We start from the raw sequence: 22,029 nt of genomic DNA, 5'->3' as shown, positions 1-22,029 counted from the left end.
GTCCTGGAAGACGCCGGCAACGGACCCGGTGGGCAATTCCCTGCACAGGTATATATGTTTGTTTGTTTATGCCCCTTGTTGGCATCTTGAAATCAGTTTAAATAAACCAAAATGTCGATCAGACATTTATTAATTTTGCTGATAAGCCCTGCGAGTGCCGTTCCTCACAAACCTGTATATTAGTCATTTTCTTTCGGCTGCATCAGGCAACACAACCCCGCCAGGGGTCATTATACAAACACACACACAGATACATATATGCCTAGGTCACCAGTATCTGGAGGGTGCCACGAAGTCTGCCAATCACAAAATGAAAGATGCATATGAAGAATACACCCTTTTTGTACTATATAGGTGTCACGGCTGTGGAGCTTCTAAGACACCACCTTCACATATGTACAGTACTTGAATGAAGTTGGCAACAACCTGTTCAGTTGTAGTTGCCCTATAGACGCATACTTTATTAATTAGTAGATGCATATATTTAAGCATTCCTCCCCAGGACTACTAAACCTGCAGCAGGCATAGTGTGTTTCTCTCTTCCTTGTGCAGAGTCAGCAGACAAACAGAGGTCTGATTGGAGGTGGCTCCTTTGGGTATGATTTTTGGATCTACTTACAGACATTGGGGGTATTTAAATCGACCGTCGCTATTTACGACGGGAGAAATAGCGGTGGGCGCCTAACCAATGCTGTCTTTCCCAACAGCATTGAACAGGCATCTTGGGCTAGTTTTGCAGAGAACGGCTGTGGATTGTAGAGTTCATGGCCAGATCTCGATGATCCACAGTTGTTTCTCGCAGCCAAGCCCCCTTTTCTGCACTCGGGACATTGAATCCCGCCTGCCGATATGTAGTTGAGTGGGCCGAGGACGGGACGGGTCACGAATGTCGGGGCGACCCAACAGTCGTGAACCGGAATTGAATACCACCCATTATATAGCTTCTTACATTCCTGTGATTCTGATAACAAATCCGTGAGTTCTGGTGAGCCCTGATGTCCTTTAATGATTCTTCACAGCTCAGGGAAATGGAATGGTTTCTAGCACCTACTGTAAAGGTTCCCATACACTGCTGTGATGTCTTGCAGCAGTGTACGGACACCCTATACCCTGCAAGCCTTCCCGGGTGGCAGTCACACATGCGATCTGTCACAATTTGATGTGATGGATCGCATGCGACCCTGCTTCCCGCCCTTCTCTCCGCCAGGAGGAAGGTCCAAAGTCAGACGTCCAGCAGGTCTAACCACCCGACTCAGGTCCGATGTGCACGGGACCGCGCATCGGACCCGACAGTATGTTGGGGACAGCCCATTTGGTCCGATTTAATGGCCTGATTGGTTGTTATTAATATGTTGTTCAGATTACTCAGATGTAGGCTGGAAAACTAAAAACAAATTTCACAACATATTTAAGATTTCCAAATTATTTTCATAATTTATTAACATAATTCACAACCTTAAAAAAAACAACAAATGATTTCATTAATTTTCAAAGCCAAATTCCCAACCTCTTGTAAAGTAAGAGTAAGCTTTAAAAACTATTAAGACCATGTACAGTATAAAATGACTCCCCGTATTACAGTAATGTTTGACCTCAGTATACAGTAAAGATAACTATATATATATATATATATATATAATTAGAGTGGTCTCTTGTTTGGGAACTGAAAGTGTGTGAATAAGTGTGTATTGAACAATACAATCATATCATAAATAACTGTCACAAATGTTAATTCAATTTACATTAATGACAAATTGAGAATCACATAACATAGTGGTTAGAGTTTACAAAGATCTTCAAAATGGCTTCTTCTTCCATAAATAAGCTACTTAGTTCGCAGGCAACTCAACCACCTGCGTCACAGACAGACGGACCATCATAATATGATCCTGGTTTGTTTTCCCCAGTGACACATGTAACCATTTGTATTTGCATAGATAACTTCATTTTCCCGCTGTGATTTTATAAAAGTGGTGGAGATCTGAATAACTGCCTGCCAGGGCTGCCGCTAGGAATTTTGGGGCCAGGGACTGATTTCCAGTACGGGCCCCTCACCCTCTCCATCTCCCCTCCCTCCCTTCACTTATGCCCGACTCCTGCTGCAGGTCCCGAAGCACAGGTTTCTTCAATGCAGGACGCCGGCGACAAATTAAAATGCAGCACCAGCTGGTGAGCCAATCAGAGCTCGTGTACCGGCAGCCTAGCTGGCTGTATAAGGAGCATTACGTGACCATATTTACAGAATAGAAAGGGCCTTTATAAAGGAGTATGTGATCCGGTGTGATATCAGTTTAAAATCTTACAAGAGCAGCATTACATAGCGCCAGCGACACATGGGAGCCATTATCAAGGAGTAGGCACTTTTGGGGAAATTTTTTAAAGGCACTGAAATATAACAATATAACCCCTATATATCATTTTCTACATGACTTATTTGCTTAAAAACATAAAATTTTGTAGAAAATGAGTACCACAATTAAATAAAAACAAATTGATAAAAACCTATTTGGCTATGACCTTCTCTTTAATTACGATAAGGTTGCTTGTAAAATGTTAAATACTAGATACTAGATTGGCATAATGCCTACTGTGTGTATGTTAAATGTAGCAGAGAGCAGACAGGCAGCACTTATACCCCTTTCACATCGCAACTAATTACCAGGTACAAGCCGATTGACCCGGTAATTATTGCGATGTGAAAGGGGTTACCTTGTTCCGAAAACGGGTAGCAACACGGCAATAAAAATCGGTAAGAAAGCAGACTTACCAGTTCGTTGCCGTGTTGCTTGGTGGTGTGAACAGGTTAAACGGGTCGAGTGACCAGTGTTCCGTTCACACTATGGAGGAGGCAGCTCCAGCTCTAAGCGCTGCCTTCTCCCCCACCCCCGATGACGCGCCGACTCCCCACATGCCCCTGGATGACATCAGCGAACCGGCATTAATGCTTGTTTGCTGTGGGGATGTCAACCTCCCAAAATGCAGGTTCGCACCGGGACTGACTCGTTTCAAAGTCCCGATGCAAACCTTAATTTTGCGATGTGAAAGCAGCATAAGTTTTATAATAATGAAGTATAACACTGCTTCAGTGTTACCGCTTTATTACTATAAGACCGTGAGTGAGTTTCTGGACCACAGCAGGACAGTACAAAATTCTGACATATGCAGAGGAACATTTTCACATGATAAAGAATACAATTTTGTATGAAAAGCAGTGCACAAAGCTGCAATATAAAAGAACAGTATGATGTAATAGCAAAAAAAGAGCACTTACCTTGTGGCTATCAGGAAGTACAGCATATATTATACATTAACTTACAAAGTACACATTTGTAAATTATATTAGCACTTCAAATTATTTTGCATTCAATGTCTTTTGAGAATGTCTCTCAGTTAGCTAAGGGAGGAATATGGATATAATAGGACCCCACTAAATGTGGAGTACATTTCATCAGAGTCTGAATTGGCAAGTTTGCCACCTGTCAGGACAATGCTGACTTCATCACCAGCTTTCAATGGCAGAATGAGATTGAATGTTCCCACCCCGCCGCAAATAGGCCTTCTGGAACTTGGCTTGTGGTACTCCAGGAGCTCTCTTCTGTATCCAGATGTATCCAACCGTGCCACGCTGAAATTGGATACAGACAAGACCGCTTCCACATAATACTCCTGCTCTGGTGTTAGGACTGCTGTGATCATGTAACGTCCTTCAATGGGAGCAGTAAAGATACCTAGAACAAAGAACATAAAGATGATTTTTAATTAATGAGTTAGGAAAGATAGCATATACCCACTAGAAAGATCATTATGAAGCAATACATTAATATAATGTATTTCACTTATAACAGTTACAGATCACAAGAAAAACAGATACAGAGGATAATACTAGTCATTCCAAAGGAACTGCACTTTGCTTTGCAACAAATCAAATAGAGTTTTAACTTGGTTGTTTATTTTTTTAAGAAACACAATGCAAAGATGTCTATTAATTGTGATACAAATGTCATATTATCATTTTGGTATGAACCTGTGATGTAATTAAAGAAATTATCATTTCCGCTCACTCTACACTCCCACCCTCTCCCCCGTTGTAGGCACCAGTGGTTGCTAGTGTTGTGTGGATCCTGGAGTGAAGTAGAGAGGAGCCGCAGGCAGGATAGACAAAGGAACTGCAAACACCATGGAGCCTGGATAAGAGTAGGGACTGAAGTAGACAAGGTAAGCTGGAGGTAGTGGAGAGTCTGGGAATATATATGGCTGCAGTGCCGTGAAGGGAATGAGGGAGGAGGACAGACAAGGAGGCCATAACTGGGAAGGATAAAAAAAAAATCCCTATGCTGCAGAAGAAACGGTGTAAACTGCAGCTTGTGAATGCTTTCGGGGGCATACAGTAATGCTACAAGTTCAAAAAATTATTTTTGAAACCTGACTTACTGAATGGCTTAATTTAACTGAAGTATGGGAACTGTGGAAATAATCGGAGGAGAACTGTAACAGGTGATAGCCCATGTGTTACATGTGTGAATTGGTCTATAACTAAATTTCTACAAAAGTGAGTGAAATTTACCTACTCCTTTGGACATCAAAGGATGATGAAGACCCCAAGACTGAATTGGTGCAGACTTTGAGCTTTAACACAAGGGTTCAACAAAAATATTGTGGGTCTTCTGCCTTTAGTATTGTTTTCAGCAAATTAAATGCATGCTTGATCGGGTTAATGTCAGACACTTGGCTCGGCCAAGTTTCCATTTCTTTGTCTTAAACTCCTGGGTTGCTTTCATGGTATGTATTGGGTCATTGTCCATCTCTATCACAAAGAACCGTCCAATCAACTACTGTATGCAGAATTCGACTTCATCAATAAACACTAGTGACCCAGTTCCATTGGAAGCCACGCATACCCAGGCCACCACACTGCCTCCACCATGTTTTACAGGAAATGTGTCATGCTTCGGATCATGACCCATTCCAAGCCTTCTCCATATTTTTTTCTGCCCATAATCTTGGTGCAGATTGAACTTCTTTTAGCTGACCAAAACAAGTTTTTTGTTTTTCTTTGATAATGTCTAATTTGGAATTTTTTGAGGCTTCTGAATGGTTTGCACCTTGTGCTGAACCCTCTGTATTTGCTTTCATGAAGTCTTCTCTTTATGGTAGGCTGGGATAATAATATCCTCACCTCCTGTGTTCCTTTTTTTCTCAGAATATATCGAATGGTTGATTTTACAATTTGGATTTGTTTAGTGTTTGAAGCCTAAGGATGGCATCTTTCACTTGCATTGAGAGCTCCTTTGCATGTTGTACGTTCACAGCAATACAGTAGCTCTCAAAGTAAATGCTTGGAATCAATTCCAACGGAATAGTCTACACCTGTCCATGAAACAGCTTTTGATCCAATTCTCCAATTATACCACCTTGACACTGCTGGGTCCCACCCGGGTTTTTGGACTTGTCTCCCAACGTTATGGCAGGCAGGCTAAACCAGCGAAGGCGGGCCCAGAGCTGGTGCTTAAAGATGACATCATCTCCAAGCTTCCCCCAGCCTCCATCCGGGATGGGGAATGGATCTGAAGGCATCCATTCACTGTCTGCATAGTACAGCAGACAGTACGCGGTCCCAGCACAACCTATGGACTGACCACAGGATGCTGCGGTCCGGAGGTATGGGCTCCCTTATTGGTGGAAATAGGGCCCCGGGTTGAATGATCCGTGTTACCCATTTACACGGCCCCTGACTCTCGGTATGCCCCATGCCCGACCCTGTTCATTTGCAGGGTCGGACACCCGGGGAACAGGATCCACTTTTTTTATCCCATTTACACCAAGCCCTAGCCTGGAGTGCAGTGGTAATAACCCAGGTCAAGGCTCTTGTGTAAAAGGGGTATAACTCTTGGTCCCTTGAAAAAGAGGGGTGTACTTACAGTATTAAATGGCTGTACTTTCTAAACCCTTCATCCCTACTTGATGTGAATGCCATTAAATTAAATCTGATAGTCTGTACTATGCGCATTATCACTGGTCATATATCACTTCTACTGATGTTTTGAGGATGCAGGAAGTTTTGTATATGATGAACAGCAGCATACTCCTGGATGTGGCCACTGGTTATTTTTCACAGTTTCGTTCACAGATACCATTTGTCCGAGACTTCCAGGGAGTTCAAGGGAAATCGTTAAAGACATTGTGTAACCAGCTAAACTGTAGATTGCTGGTGATGAGGGGGAAATTGGGGATTTGTTGCTTCTGATTTTGTTTCAGTACAAGGAAACTTTTAATTTTAAATTAGTAATTCATTTGTATCATGAAGACAGAAATGACTAGTTACACAGCTTTTAGGTTAGGGAAGGAATAGGTTTGCTCATACACAGCTATAATGTAAGCTTTTAAAAGATGATTCACAAACTCATAGCCTTCAAAGAGAGCTTGCAAAGAGTTTACAGATGCTTTCCCTATGAAATTTATTTTATATAGTCCATAAGTGAGTATGGAAGTCAGCAGGAATTTAGTGAAGTGTAGGGGGTTCAGTAGTGGAATGCTTTTCATGTGTCCCATATAACAAAAATGAATCCAAGATTGTTGCATAAAACATTTAAGTAGAGAGTAGAACAATCTTTTAGGAAAAAAAACTGCAATGTATAAAGAAATAAAAGCGCAGTGTTAAATGAAGAGTACGGGACTGCAGCTACTGAAGCGTAGAAGGACTCTGGATTTTTCCTTTACATGGCAATATATAAGAATTCTCACACACTGCCAAAGAAAGTACACTAACATATTAAAATGTAAAAATGCATAGCACATAAATAATAAAAATTATAGAATTTGACGGGTTCCAGATCTGTTGTCAGACAGTCAATAGATCGACACCAAAAGTTAGACATGCACAAGATAGACATTAACAAAGGCTAGTCATGCATTAGTAAGACATTGACAAAAGATAGACATGCCAACACACTCAATATCCTGACAACTGACTTTTTTTTTTTTTAAACCAACTTGTTTATACTGTACCATCCCAGTGGGCATAGGCCCTTATTCTGGCTTATTTGCAAAGGCAAATTTCTTTTCGAATGGACAAAACCATGTGCACTGCAGGTGGGGCAGATGTAACTTGTGCAGAGAATTAGATTTGGGTGAGTTATTTTGTTTCTGTGCTAGCAGCACTATAGCAGATAGCGACACCCCAGGCAGGGAAGAGGAGCTGCGTGGGTTTTCAAAGATAGCGGGTGCTAGAATGAACACTATATAGATCTCATTTTGAAGTAAAACCCCACCCAAATCTAACTCTATCTGCACCATGTGCACTGCATCTTACATGTGCCCCCCTGCAGTGCACATGGTTTTGTCCATTTGAGAAGGAATTTGCCTTTGCGAGTGAACCAGAATAAGGGCCATAGAATATATTAGCTGCTGTGAGAGATCCTAAAAATATCCGACAAAAATTCCAGCACCACTCACAGCAACTGTTCTTTTAGTACAAATAAATACAAATACAGCCAAGTCTATTAACCAAAGTTTAGTTAAATATTGCACCAAAAAAATAATAAAAGAACAGTTGCTGTGAGTGGAACTGGCATTTTTAACAGATATTTTGAGGATCTCACACAGCAACGTTGGCACTCAAAGGGTGGTCAGAGTGCTGCTGGAATGAGGGTGTTGGTAGTAAATGCAAGGGGACACCTATTATCTCACATTTGGGCTCCTGGTATGAACTTATGCCCCTGTGCCACATACATCTGTCCTCAAATGATAAAGAATAGGATACGGAAAAATAACTATGTGCAATAACAATAAAATAATTATTAATAAGGTATGTGAACTAATTGCTGCTCCTAATCAGAATATATCCAAGTCCCAACAGAATGAAAATGTAGCAATATGAGTAATGACGATGGAAAGCACAGATAGTCCTCTAAGACGGAGTACGCTACAATCTAGATAATACGATGTACTTCATAAATTCACATTCTCTCGTGTAAAGATTGACATAACCATAATCAAAAACAAATCATTCAAAAAACGTATTAAAAACACACAACCTTGTGATTATAAAGATACTATAAATATTATATAATATTAATTATTTTCGCCACTTATGGGCCCTACACACATAACAATGTGTGTAGGGCTTCCTAGCTATGCTGTCAGCCTCTGCTGCAGCACTGTCGCTCAGCACATAGCCCTGACAGCCCACACACAGAGCGAGCTGTCAGCACTGTTTGCTGAGCAAGCTGACAGCGCCAGTGTTCTCTGGTGGAGATTGATGGACACGGACATCAATCTCGGCCAGCGACGGGGATGCACGGTGCCCCTACACACACACACACAGACAGATGTAGGGGCATTTTCTAAGCGACTTTGCCAAACTAAGCAAATTCGCTTAGAAAATGCCTTAATATCGGCATGTGCGTAGGCCCTATTACTGCTAAATTGTTGTTCCTAATTAAGAGTAACAAAAATAATCATAATTTTAATAATTGTGAGGTTAAGCCTAAGAGCGTTTCCATTTATTTTTATGCGTATTACAATGTACAAACCAGCTGCATTTGGTATACTGTGCACTTTGCGACTAAAGACGAGGACCGATACAGATGACTTTATACCAACTTATAAATACTAATCCTAAGCCTAGTACACAGTACCCATTTATGCATGTGGTTGAGGTGCGACTATACGTTAAAGTTGTTGCCATTAATGAAGGGTCAAAGTCATGTATTCTGCATAATAAGTGAATAAAAGATAAAACAAGCGATACAGTACATACTGTATATAGACACAGTCAGATGGAATGCATTGGAATAATCAATGACTCATGCTGAAACGTCTTGTTAAATGTTCCAACATGGTAAACTCCCAGTTCTCACAGATGAGGTAATAATGACTTGCTTTTACATTTTGGGTTTTTTCGTCTCCTGGCTCCACAGGAACACACTTCCATTTATGGGTCTCAGTAGTTACACTGGGGACAGCTAGTGAGTGAGCTATGCTACAGCTTTCATGATCCACAGAAGATCTCATATGGGGCTAGATTCTCTAAGCTTCAAAAGTGATAAAATGGAGAGTGATTAACAGCCACCCAATCAGCTCCTACCTCCCATGTCACAGACAGTGTTTGAAAAATGTCAAACAGGAGCTGATTGGCTGGCTGTTTATCACTCTCCATTTTATCACTTTTGAAGCTTAGAGTATCTGGCCCATGCTCTCCAACACTGACATATGCCAGGAAAACTTACTTCTGCTAATATGTTTCTCTTTAGGAACCATCATACACAAACAGACTGAATACATGCCAGCATAAAGCATACAAAGGCAAACCAGCCTACAAAAGTGAACCTCAGTGTCATTTATGGCCAAGATAATTTGTGATGTCTAACCACTGGCCTTTCACATGCTGTTGTCATTACAGACATGTGGTTCCATTAAAAGTGGCACTGAAGGCCACATGTACGCCTTTGGTACTATGACTTACTTTGGGAACTATAATTATGACCACATTCGGACAGACGTAGGACTGTGCCAGAAGGGAAGATTGTAATTTATTTTAACTAGAGTTTGGCCTAATAAAATGTATTATAGTAGCATTAAATCTAAGTATATTCAAAAGCTTTGTCTAGAGATCAGATCTTTGTGGATGTTACTGTATTTTGTGCAAAAGACATTTATTGTACAAATAAATATCTGTAATGGCAATAATTATGAACAGCTTTCAGCATAAAAAGTGATAAATAAAATAAACATCTGGATTGTCAAAAGCAATAAATTAATATGTTATGTAATTGTTAATTTAGAGAATAAAATGGTAATTTAAAATATTATTAGATGGAAATGAAATGAAATGAAACGTGTATTACACAGGTGACATGCTATCATAAGCAGCATACATATACATACACACACACACACACAATATATATATATATATATATATATATATATATATATATATATATATATACACACACACACACACACATACACACGCAATGCAAATAGTAATTACATTGTAATATGCCAACCAGTTAAAACAAATGACAAATTGGTTCTGTGCAGGGTAAGTACTGGCTGCTTTATTTTGACACTGCAGTATAGATATAAGTTTGAAGTACACCCCCTACCCAAATCTAACTCTCTCTGCACATGTTACATCAGCCCCACCTGCAGTGCATATGCATTTGTCCATTAGAGAGTGATTGTGCCTTTCCGAGTGAATCAGATTGACCCCCAAAATGCTCCACCGTGATTCCCTGCATACTGTAGGCCTCTGATGTTACACTCTGTGCTCTGTGATAGATGTAAAGACCATAAGAAGAGTCCCATTAGAGGCAGGGCCAAAGGTAAGAATAGTTACTTGCATACATTTATGTCTTAGTAGTTTTACAGCACCATATACCATACAGGAGCACAGCCCGCAGCAGTCAGCAGACAATAATCAGAACAATAAATGACAAGTCAGAAGAAAGTCAATGACTGCTCACAGACAAGTACTTGCACGTTACCTGTAATAGGGTTATAATGCTCGCCATCATTAACCAAGACATTACTAAAGGGAACGAGTCCAACTTCAAAAGTATTTGGTTGTTCACTAAATCCAGCAGAAAATGATATTTGAGCAGTTGTAGCAGTAGCTCCTATGGGGAAAGGAAAGACAAGGGAATCATTAACACACAGTACAAAGATTGCTTAAGTAGCTTGTAATACTTTAAAGGGAATCTGCTTCCTAACCTCAGTATTGATGGCTATTATTGGTATTGCACCATCATGGCATTCCAGCCAGAAGTGTAAACTACTGACCTAACACACAATTCAGCAACAGCTGTAGAGGCACTGAATGACATGCCTATTATACAACAAAGGTGTAATCTCCTGCACAATATGAACATTTAGCATACACCGGTATTGGGACATACTTGTGGCAGAGGAGCAGGTAAGACCTATTAGGATTATGGAATATTGCTGCTGATCTTACAGTAGATTTCAGCATAGAGAGGAATAGGGAAGGAGGCAACATACTTACTTTATATCAGAGGCCCCTCAATTCAGCTAAAGCAAGTCCAACTAGGGCCCACGGGATGATAGGTATCCACACAGCTCTTTCTATCCGCCTACACTAAATTAACGTATTTTGCATGGGAAACCAAAAGCCAAGGGTGGAACACAGTTGTTGGATGCTTGTCCCGACACCCATGCACGCCTGACGCTGGTATTCAAGTGTTTATGGTGACGGGCGAGCACACACCTTTTCAGCTAGCCAATGCTGGGGGTAGGGAGCTAAAGAATACAAAGTTCACCTGATTGGGCTCCCAAAAAGGACTTTTCTCGTCCATTAGTTTGGTCGAGTTTAGGCACTTTGTGCGCCTAAACCCCACCTCACTGGGCATCAAATGCATGATAAAATTCACCATTTGAATATCACCCCATGATCTCCTGCCACTTTAGATGGGAGATCAGGCACTATAAAACATTTGAATACGCCCCAAAAAGTATATCCTCCATAAAGATACTTAATACGCACTGCTCTAAAGCAAAAACCGTTCCTTCCCCCATTGTGGCATCAAACAGCCTCAAGACAAGAACTAATTATGGTACCTAAAGAATTGCAGTGACCTAAAGATCCCACTTTCTACTCTTATGCGGGGTATACACTGGAGTGATGGGCATTAGTTGTGACATCAGAGCCAGGATTAGCCTGGATTGCTCGTACTCACTGGAGCGATGTTAATAAAGGATGGAGCGGTCACTATCCCACCCTTCATTAGCATGCCTGGTGTCGATAGCAATATTGTATTTATGTGCAGCACATCAAACCTCACACCATCCCATGTGACCGTGGGAGCGTGCACTTAGCTAGTACAAATGGCAATTCAGGTGATATACCGGTCTGATGAGCCCGGCTGGACAGCATATCACTCAGTACCTACATAGCTTTATGGTAATGTGTGGATCCTGGTTTAACTTATCATATTCATTATACTGATAATAATTATTACCTTTGGATTCTGAAAAAGCAGTAATAGTTATGTGATCTGAAAAATAAAAGAAAACATTCACAGTTAATGCGGTCTTCTTAGAAATATTCTCCCACCAATCATATGTATCCTACTTTTACTACCTGACACCTGCATCTCCAATACAAGGATGTCTGTTAGTAATGTTCTATAAATATGAAATTAGTCAAATGACAGAAATTCAATTGAATTGTGGGCACTCAAATAGATGAAGTAATACTAACTTGTGCTCACCTGACCAATACAATGTCTGCCCCACCTCCTTCCCATTAGTACTGGCTTTAGCAGCGCAAATCAACTAAATCGGTCTAAAGCCATGGTTAGGGTTCTCAAACTCCCTTTTTTGAGCATCTAAGGGATGTTCAGCGATAGAATTAACCCTGGCCCAAAAACCCTGTATTTTTGGAAACTACCAGCAGTCAAGCATTAGGACATTGGGCCTAATTCAGACCTGATTCGCAGGACAAATTTGTTCTCAAAATGGACAAAACCATTCTGCACTGCAGGTGGGGCAGATGTAACATGAGCAGAGAGAGTTAGATTTGGGTGGGGTGGGGTGAAACTGAAATCTAAATTGCAGTGTAAAATTAAAGCAGCCAGTATTTGCCCTGCACAGAAACAAAACAACTCACCCAAATCTAAAGGTCCATACACACTGGGCAATTTTGCCCAGCGTGTATGGACAGCGATGATGGGGAAAATCATATATTGTGGCAATATCTGTGCCTGCCTAAAGTGTGGCCACCTTGAAAAATGCCACACAGACACACAAACTTATAATCTTGAAAATGATTACCTTTGGTATCTGTCGCTGGCTTTGGATACCCTGAGAAGATAAAAACAGAAACACTTTTTTTTAAAAGTTTTTTTTTTAAAAGGTTACATGAAAGGATCATGTAATCTTGTGCACGCTATGTAGAGTAGAATATGTACTATAGTACACTATGTACTATAGAAAAGAACAGCAAGTCCTCTTCACTACAGTATAACAAACGCAAAATCTTTTACATTCCGAATAAGAATTATTTACTGAAGCTGCTCCACAAGGCTGAAACAGTCCTGTGTTCTCTATTTTGCAAATGTACTTGTATAAATAGAGTCTTCTAGTGTTGGAGCAATAAACAGAAGTCAGGAGTCAGAAACACATGTCTCTCTCATGGTATCTGAGCTTCAATTAGAGATCCACGAGTTGACAACTCTGCCTGAAAGCTATTCATGTCATTACTAATAGGCCCTTTGCAATAAAGTACACAAAATAAATATCTAGCAAGAGAAAAAATGCAAGTGGCATAAGCAATAGTGCTGCATGAGATATTGGGCCTGATTCAGACCTAATCTCATTTTCGGAGCCTTGCGATCAGGTATACGCCGACCCGCCACTGTGAAATCTTGCAAAACGATCCCACGCCTGCGAATAGCTGCAAATCCATTTGCAAGCTGCTCGTCATCATATAGTCTGTGCGTAGCCCAGGACGTACTCGTGTCAGGCTGTTCGGGGCTGGAGTGGACGTCACACGACTTCCCTTCGGATGCCTGGGCATGCCTGTGTTTTCCAAGACAATCCCAGAAAACAGCCGGTGACCACCCCCAAATGCCGGCTTCCGGTCAATCACCTTAAGAACAGCCAGCGATTAAAAGAAGTAGCAGGATTTTATGGCAGGACGACCTCACACATGTGTACCGGGGGCCATATGCATGCCCACTGGGACTGCAGATTGTGTTCCACGCTAATGTGGGAACAGCTCCATATGTTTTGCTGGTAGTGGCATAAGAATAGGTGCGCTTGTGTGTAATAAAATTTATTACATATATGACCTTATTCTAATAGACACGCTCCCCTGCGTGGTGAGCGACTGCGCATATGCATATACCATTATGTGCATGTGCAGCCACGGCAAACTGCTTGTTCGCTGTATACTGTCAAATACTGTGTCCAGTATTTGACAAAGCCTCCGGATAGAAATACTGAAACCAAGGACAGGAAAGAAATGCATGTTCTACCACTAAGCCACAGTTTCCTTCAGCTACTTCTCCTGGTGACCTCTTGACTCATGGTGATCCTATGTTGTGCCAGCCATACAGTTCAGCATTTTATCCAGTGTGTCCTGGACATTCCTTCCTCGGGGTAGATTTATTAAGCAGTGATAAGGGAGGAGACATGAACCAGATGAGAAGTGGCCCATGGCAACCAATCAGCACTGAAGTAACATCTATAATTGACATAATATAAAATTATACAGAGCAGCTGATTGCTTGCCATGGGCTACTTCTCCTCTGACTCACTTGCACTCTCCCCAATTAGTCTGGCACACCAGTACACTTAAGGGATGATTCTGATTGACTCGGTAAGCTGCGAATCTCTCAGCTTACCGAGTCATTGTAACTCCGCCCAGCTAATGCACGACCGCCCCCCCCCCCCCCATCAACGTTTACATTCGCAACCATGTGAGAGGAAGAGTCACGAAGATACATCCCATCTCATGTGCCCGCAGCTGGGGAAATCATTTGATGGTCCTGACCATTGAATATGAATAAGTCAGTGGAGACTGACTTATATTTGCGGCCATGGGCAACACCTAAGGCCGCCACCACAACACACAACCCCGCACACGTGCACCGCTCCGTGCGAATGGCCCAGCGACAGTGCAGTCGTCGCCGCCATTCAAAGTCAGGGCTTGTGCCTGAGCAGAAATGCGCATATGCAAATCCCGAACATAGGGGCAGGGGCCGATTTCGGTGCGACTGAACCAGAATTAGCCCTTTTTATGGGAACGCCCATGAAACGCTGGGTGCTCCCATGGGCGCGTCCCATACCCGTACTGCTTAGTGCGAACGGGACAGCTGGGTCTGAGAACAAAGGCTTACATATCCAGAGTCATCAGTGCTACATACTGCACATAGTTGTTCTGATCATCTATTAATTTACATTTAAAAACACAGCTCTTGTCCTGGTTTACCTATTATTAAGGAGAACTTAAAAGTTAACCTACCTACTTAACTTTACAGAGGTTTGGACTATTTAGAGGCCTAATGAACACAATCAACTTACCAGGTTTCCCCGCAAAGCCTTTTGACATTTCCATGTCTTGCTGCCCATCAACACCTTGTGGTCTTCCTGATCCAAACTTCACAAATCTACCTGGAGGTCCAGCTTGACCATGCTCTAAAATAAATCCATTACGGCCAGGAATCAGTGGTATGACAATAGATCCTGATGAGGTAGGTGGTACTGGTTTGGGTGGATCTTGAGGTTTTTGTGGTTGTGCGGGTTGTTTAGGACCTGTAGGTACATGGGGCACTTTGGGATATATCGGTTGCTGAGGTTCTTGGTGGTGTGATGGCTTCACTGTAGTTCTTGGTAGCAGTTGAGGTATAAGAACATCAACCGTTGGTGTTTGTTTGTGTTCCGTATCTAAATAGGAAGGAAAATATACCGTTTTTTATATCTGTTTGATTGCAAGTTAAACATTCTAATTAAAAATCAATTATATTCAGTAAACTGGATATGAGATTTTTGCATGAATTAAAACGATTTCAGTTTATTAGATCTATTTATGTATTGCTCCAAGCTTCAAAGATAGGTTTATATTGTTAATTAACCATTCAAAAGTGTTATCAGAAGATGGCTTACAAAATAATTCTAGGAGTATTATGGCCCTTTATATTTATGCCCAGATGGATAAAAATCTTGGGTGGAAAGGGCCTGGACATTATACAACTACTTCATCTGCTATGAACTCATGCTTTCAGCCAGCTGCACTCTGGGAACAAAAGATTCCATTGGAATTGTATCACTGAACTGAATAAAAAAGAAAATGTTAAAGAATTGCAATGTAGCAATAACTCTGTGTCATTTCGTGTGTTATGGACAGTAGAGGTGTTTGATATGGTATCACTGTTATGTTATGTACAAGGCTGAATACCTAATGGGGCTTATTTAATAAACCAACTTTCATTATTGGAATTTAGCCCTGTTCTGATGTTGAGGGGTCTGCACATGCATGTATTTGCGTATGTGCAGACCCCCTCTGTGAATGCCTTCGGTGACTGTCATAGTCACTGAGGTGTTCGCATGGGTAAGGGAGGGAGAGGGGGCGGTCAAGGGAATTCCCAGTGTTTTATGGGCGTCCCCATGAAAATGCTGGGTGGACAGCTGATGTCACATGACATCAGCGCCCGCCCCCTCTTCTAGGGGGGACGACAACAGAAATAAAAATCAGTTTATGCGAGGGGATTTGTTCGCGTACATCCCTCACATGTTACCATGGGGCTTCGTGGTAGGAGGGGGAAGGTGTTCGGCCGGGTGGCATTAAGCCACTCGCTAAGTAGCGAACGCCCACTGCTTAGCGAGCGGGACTGAATCAGGCCCTTTATGTGATCACTGACACTGTGGAACAAAGCTGTGCCTATTTCTAATAAAGCCTTTTTTTATCCAGCATATACTGTGTCAAGCACCATGGATTTCTTTTTTTTGTTTTGCAGCTATGGAGATCTGCCTATAATTGTTTTTGAAGGAAGTTTGTATTCAGTACACATAAGTGCAAATAATTAGCAGCTGTTCCTTTAGGTTATCACTTGACTAATGTGATGCTTGTCTGGATTCGGCATGCACACTAGTTGAGAATGTTTTTAAAACAACTTACCGGACACATATATTCCCATCTGACTCATTTCGATCAGAAGTTATTATCATAGAAAAAAAAAGATTAAAAAAAGCACAACAAAAATATTCCTGCGAGTACGGCATAGTAAAATGCTCTTCAGAAAGTATTTTTTTGCTGCTGAGCACTTTATTCATTACCCTAAATATGGTAGAATTTCCTCCTAAAATATACAAATGGGTTTTTTTTTTTTTTAGTTATTTAATTTTATATGATGTAATTGCCATAGCTAATTCTTACCTGCTCCAGGCTGAGTCTTGGCAAGGTCTTGGAGGTCAGTAGTGATTTTGGTGATATGAGTCTGGAATACCTGGACAGAATTCTTCAAGCCATAAATGTCATTGGAATGTGACCTTATTGTCCCATTGATAGTGTATATACAGTTCCATAAACTGGTAACATGTTTGTTAAGACCATCTTTAATCCTTTGGAGGCTGCCAGAGATTGTGTCAAGCTTTCCACATACATTTTCCAGCTTAGAAACTCGGGTGTCAACTTTAGAAATCTCTGTTTGCATTCCCTGAGTATTATCTGTGCATTTCCCTTTGTCGTTGGTTACATCACGCTTGAGAATGTCAAACTTGTCTTGGAGATTGTTACAACATTTGCCATTTGCAGAAGCATCTGAGGTAGTGTTATATAGTTTTTGGACATTGTCCACTTTTTCTGAAAGTCTTTTTTGTGTATTACTAACAGTAGAGTTAACCTCTCCTAGCTGTTTTTTAAAGGAGTTTAAGCTATCATTCATGAGAGCCACATTATCTTCAATTTTGTAAAGATCAAATCTAACCATGCCTAGTTCAATTTGCAATGCTTCCATGTCCAATGTCTTGTTTTGAAGAAACTCAAATTTTTCATTCACTGTGTCAGTAAGCGACTTTAGAAAAAGAGAATTACCCAACTGATTCTCTACCAATACTTGGTAATTATTGTGGTGTCCTTCAGTGTTGCTTAAATAGCCATCCTTGCCAAGCAACACCGATTTCAATTCATTCTCTAGTCTTTGTACTGCATCCTTCAGCTCATCTACGTCATGCAGAACTGTGTCAGCCACCGAGCTGCTTGGATCAGGAGAAATAGGTTTATGACTCTGACTATTCTCCAGCAGTTGAATCTTCAAATCAATCAGATTGCTCATATCTTCAACGCTGTTGTTGATTAGACCTCTCAAAGTGTCCTCAATATAAAAGCAATGCTCCTCTGAATTTTTTTCTGTGACGTTGATCCTGAATTCTAACTCATTATATTTATCGCTCCAAGACTGATCTGGTTTCTGGGTGTTTAGACGTTGCACTTCATTGTCAACTCGGACATTAAGGGCCCTGTGTGCTTCAGCAATTTTTTCAACCTTTTGTTCCAAGTTCTTCAGTCTTGTATCATAGTCAGCATTTTTACAACAACTTGAACTGTTGTTTGGTGAAGATGGACGCATTTCAGACCTCAACTTATTTACTTCTTTAAGAAGTTCACTTTCTTTTTCTAGAACCAACTCCTTGACTTCCAAGCAATTTTCGTTATCTTCACACTGCTGCTGAATATTAAATAACTTATAATCACAGGAGTTTTTCAGATCGGCCATTTTCCTATCCATCCCCTCCAGCATCTCATTTCTTAGAGCTTCAAATTTATCATCTAAGTATAACTGATGGTCATTAACGCTGGACATAGTCGCAGTTGGGCCACGTGACAGCTCTTCAAATTCAATTAAGCGCTCCTCATATGAATTGATTTTTCTGGTCAAATCATCGATTTGATCAGTTTTGTTCCGTAGTTCCTCTCGGGCGCTTGTTAATTCAGTAATGACCTCTTTTAATCCATCCTCTTTCTCAACACTGCTAGAAAATCCTGGTAAATAGTATTCTGTTTTACCACCTGTAGCACTGGCTGTTGGTGCCAGGTTGTTGAGCCATTCATTTAGAAATTTACTGGCATCTTCTTGAACGGCAATCTTTAAATTTTCATTTACTCCTGACAAAGAGGTTTGCAGGTCAATGACAGTCTGTGTAAGTCTAAGCATTTCTTCCTCCAGAGTTTGAATCTTTTTTTCCTGTGCTTCATTTAACTCTTGAAAATCTCTTTTGGTGTCCAGGGGTTTGTGTCCAGTTGGTTCTGTTGTGAAAGAATAATGAATGCGCATTAAGACATTACATCTAACATCTTCATATTCTATATGTACAAATGTATGTGCAAGAATAGTTAAGTGTGACATTTTATTCAAGTTCAAATTCACCTTTAGTAAATTTAGATTTTTCCAGCAGCCTTGTGTTTCCTCATCGTCCTTGCATAAGGCAACAAAGCATGAGCATGTTATATCTAAGGCATACAGCTCTTAAACACTTGCCAACACCCATAGGGAATGGGAGTAGGAGGCCACTCTTGACACCATTCCCTAATAACATTAAACACAGCACCCACTCACCATACTTATAAACATGCCAAGAATTGAGACTAATGTGCCCACACTGGTTTAGTTGTGTAGTAGGATAATGCCAAACAAATATTGATTTGGCTGCTGGTGGCTATCCCATCCTTTTAGTATGTGTATGCTGAGTAATCTGATATGTACCTCTATTCCCGCTCTTATGCTTTTCAGATTCCCTGCACCCCTCACCAGACAGTGTTTAGGCTACACACCTGAGGACAAGTGTGGTCCATCCCATAGTTGAAGTCCAATCTCTAAAGGCCCCCATACATTACTGTGGCTTCTCCAAGGGGAGAAGTCGCAGCCAATCCACTTGAACTGCCTGGGACCTTCCTGGTTAACAGGATCACATGCGATATATCGTATGCAGTCCTTTTGCATACAGTATATCGCATGCGATCTCAGCAAGTGCTACGGAATCCTAGAAATCAGCAGCACTTGAGATGTCCGGCTCCAATCTGATGCGCACAGGAACGCATATCAGGTTGGAATTGGAGGCAAAACACATACGATGTCACACTTTTTACCCGATGTCTTGACCCGATCCAGCGAAATCGTGTGAAAAGGGCACAAATCGTACTAGTGTATGGCCAGCTTAATATACATACTACATAGCTTTCACTAGCTGCAGTGGATTAAACTGACAATTACAACTGGCTTGATACAGTATAGTTGCAATTAAAAAGATTCCTATGCAGAAGAAAATAGTGTGGAGAGCAAAGGGGCCAATGTGAAGCAATTCTAACACCATAACCCAGTAACCTCGGGCCTGTGAAAATCCAACTCACTTTAACATATATAGATTTATTTTGGGTAGCACATTTATATGTCAGGAGAAAAGACTCCAGCAACTGCTACAGGTTTAAGTGCTGGAGAATTTTGAATGGAGCCTGTTGAAGTATCTGCAGCCCTGCTGGTGTGATAATGGCATGTCCTTTCCGTAGCAAATACTTGAGTCATATTAAGTTTCTGTTTCGAGCATGGTGAGAAATCTGCTAAATGTGAAACTCTGGGGGGAAATATCACCTTGGTTTTACTAATTAGGGTGACTATATTTATCAGAAGGGAGATTTGAGTTTTCCTAGCAAATGGGGCAGAACACATCATCGCTGGCCTTTGCTTTGATCCAAAACAGATTTTCCAAAACAATAATCTATGAGGGGGGACGGAGGACACACAAACTGAAAGGCTCACCTTTTTCATTCTTTTCTCCACTTGGTCGAGGGGTCTGTACTGCTATTTGCATTGCCTTGTCAACTGGTGCGTCCTTACAATCTGTACCCCTAAATCCCGGGCAGCACCTCCACTCCAGCTCCGTGACAACTTTGTAAGAGGTTACATACCTAGGTCTGAAGTTCACCTTATACCTGTAAATGAATAGCAAATAATTATAAGTTTTACTTTATCAGAAATCCGTTTACAATTCATTAAGTAAAAGAAAAAAAAATCCTCCAAAATCCTCTATGAAGTAGAGATGTGCAGGCTCTGATTTCAAAGCAGGATCTTATTGGCAATCAACTGTCAACAATTGTCATGTGATTTGGGATAGCCAATAAGATCCTGCTTTGAAATCAGAGTAAATCAGAACCTGCACATCTCTACCATGAAGCTATAGGAATTCAAGGAACCTTGTGTGTTTATGTGTCATAAGCAGCTTTACCACTGTTTCTCTTAATCCAAAATATACTGTGAGGGCGTTAAATAGGGCGTGTAGGGTTGGTGCTATCTCTATGCAACTTAAACCCAGGAATTTGGAGGAACTTTAAGCATTGGATGGGTGACATCATTCACAGTGCTTCCTTTGCCTATGGAGACCGGACGCTAGACGCCTGTAGCTGACATGGAAAGCAGCAGCTGGCAACATCTTCCTAGTGACGCTGCATCGCTCTCATCGCATAGATTAGATCTGGTCTATGGACAGCCCTGCTCCACCCCATCAGACACCGGGAACAAGACGACTCTCAATTTAGGATAAGACTGGGGGTTGCACATCAGATATGTCCAAAAGGTCTGAGAGGTGCCTCGAATACAACCATCAGTCCTCAATTAGATTTTAAAAAGTGCATATTGACTTACGCCAACAGCATTCAAAGAAAAAAATTGCTCTTAGAAATTGGACTGCCTTATACAGGATTCCAAGTCTCAGTACTTTAATTAACTGAGTGTTAGTTAGTCCAACATTAACAAATAAAGGAATGGATTATCGAGCACTGATAATCCCGATTCCCAGGGGTCAATGCGTGTCTGCGTGCAGACTCTGTCCTTCCCTGAAGGAGCCTCTAGAGCAGGCAAAATGCATTGATCGCAGGAGGAGAGAAGTCTGCCGGCAGACACGGACCTACTGCTTCTTTTATTTGTGAACCTTGGACTCATTATAGGACAAGTTCATACATTTCACCCATCTGAGTGTTAAAGGGCTGGGACTTGGAGCATTGTTCTATAAGAGTTGGACTGCTTTTTTCCTAATACAGGATTTATATGTTATATGCGTGTCTGTATGTTTGTTTTAGTATACCGGTTAGTTAGTGGCTATTCATTTATAGTTATTCACTATGGAAGGCAGAGATATGTACGGTATATATTAGCGACTTTGTACACAAAATATTACATTGGGTTAAGTCATTTACAGCAATTCTTTCTCCAACATGTCACCGAGTATAATTGACTTGCATGTCATTTCCTTTTACGGATAAATTAGTAACCAAAACTGGTTGAAGTTGTTTCCCCTAAATGTCTCCAGCTATTTCTTACTATAACTTTCCTGCCAAAAACAAGATGTACCTATTTTTAACCAAAGAACAAAACATTGTAAGATCATCCTGTTTTACATCCTTTCCTCACCAACGCCAAGAATATATGTTTGTAAATTAATTGTAATTACTGATCTGTATCTGAGGAAATGTTTATCTTGCTTTACAGGAGATCTCCATTGCCATGTGCCAATAGT

The 22,029-nt window shown here is 41.0% G+C and overlaps 1 protein-coding gene across 2 annotated transcripts in view; it reads right to left on the bottom strand.

The window, feature by feature from the left end:
- Window positions 1–1,429: 1,429 nt before the first annotated feature.
- EMILIN2 (elastin microfibril interfacer 2) overlaps window positions 1,430–22,029 on the bottom strand; it is a 54,400-nt gene continuing 33,800 nt past the window's right edge. For both annotated transcript variants that reach the window (XM_083187566.1, XM_083187567.1), the window contains exons 3-9: window positions 20,277–20,449; window positions 16,901–18,769; window positions 15,049–15,411; window positions 12,796–12,825; window positions 11,982–12,017; window positions 10,491–10,622; window positions 1,430–3,728 (exon numbers count right to left, since the gene is read on the bottom strand). In XM_083187566.1, coding sequence (XP_083043692.1) covers window positions 3,391–3,728; window positions 10,491–10,622; window positions 11,982–12,017; window positions 12,796–12,825; window positions 15,049–15,411; window positions 16,901–18,769; window positions 20,277–20,449 — 2,941 coding nt within the window. In that variant the 3' untranslated portion in view covers window positions 1,430–3,390. The remainder of the gene's footprint in view (window positions 3,729–10,490; window positions 10,623–11,981; window positions 12,018–12,795; window positions 12,826–15,048; window positions 15,412–16,900; window positions 18,770–20,276; window positions 20,450–22,029) is intronic.

Source organism: Crinia signifera, chromosome 5, assembly GCF_055691185.1.
Source record: "Crinia signifera chromosome 5, ASM5569118v1, whole genome shotgun sequence".
Taxonomy (NCBI): Eukaryota; Metazoa; Chordata; class Amphibia; order Anura; family Myobatrachidae; genus Crinia; species Crinia signifera.
Note: the sequence above shows the minus strand (reverse complement) of the source record. Positions and strands in the feature narration are given on the sequence as shown.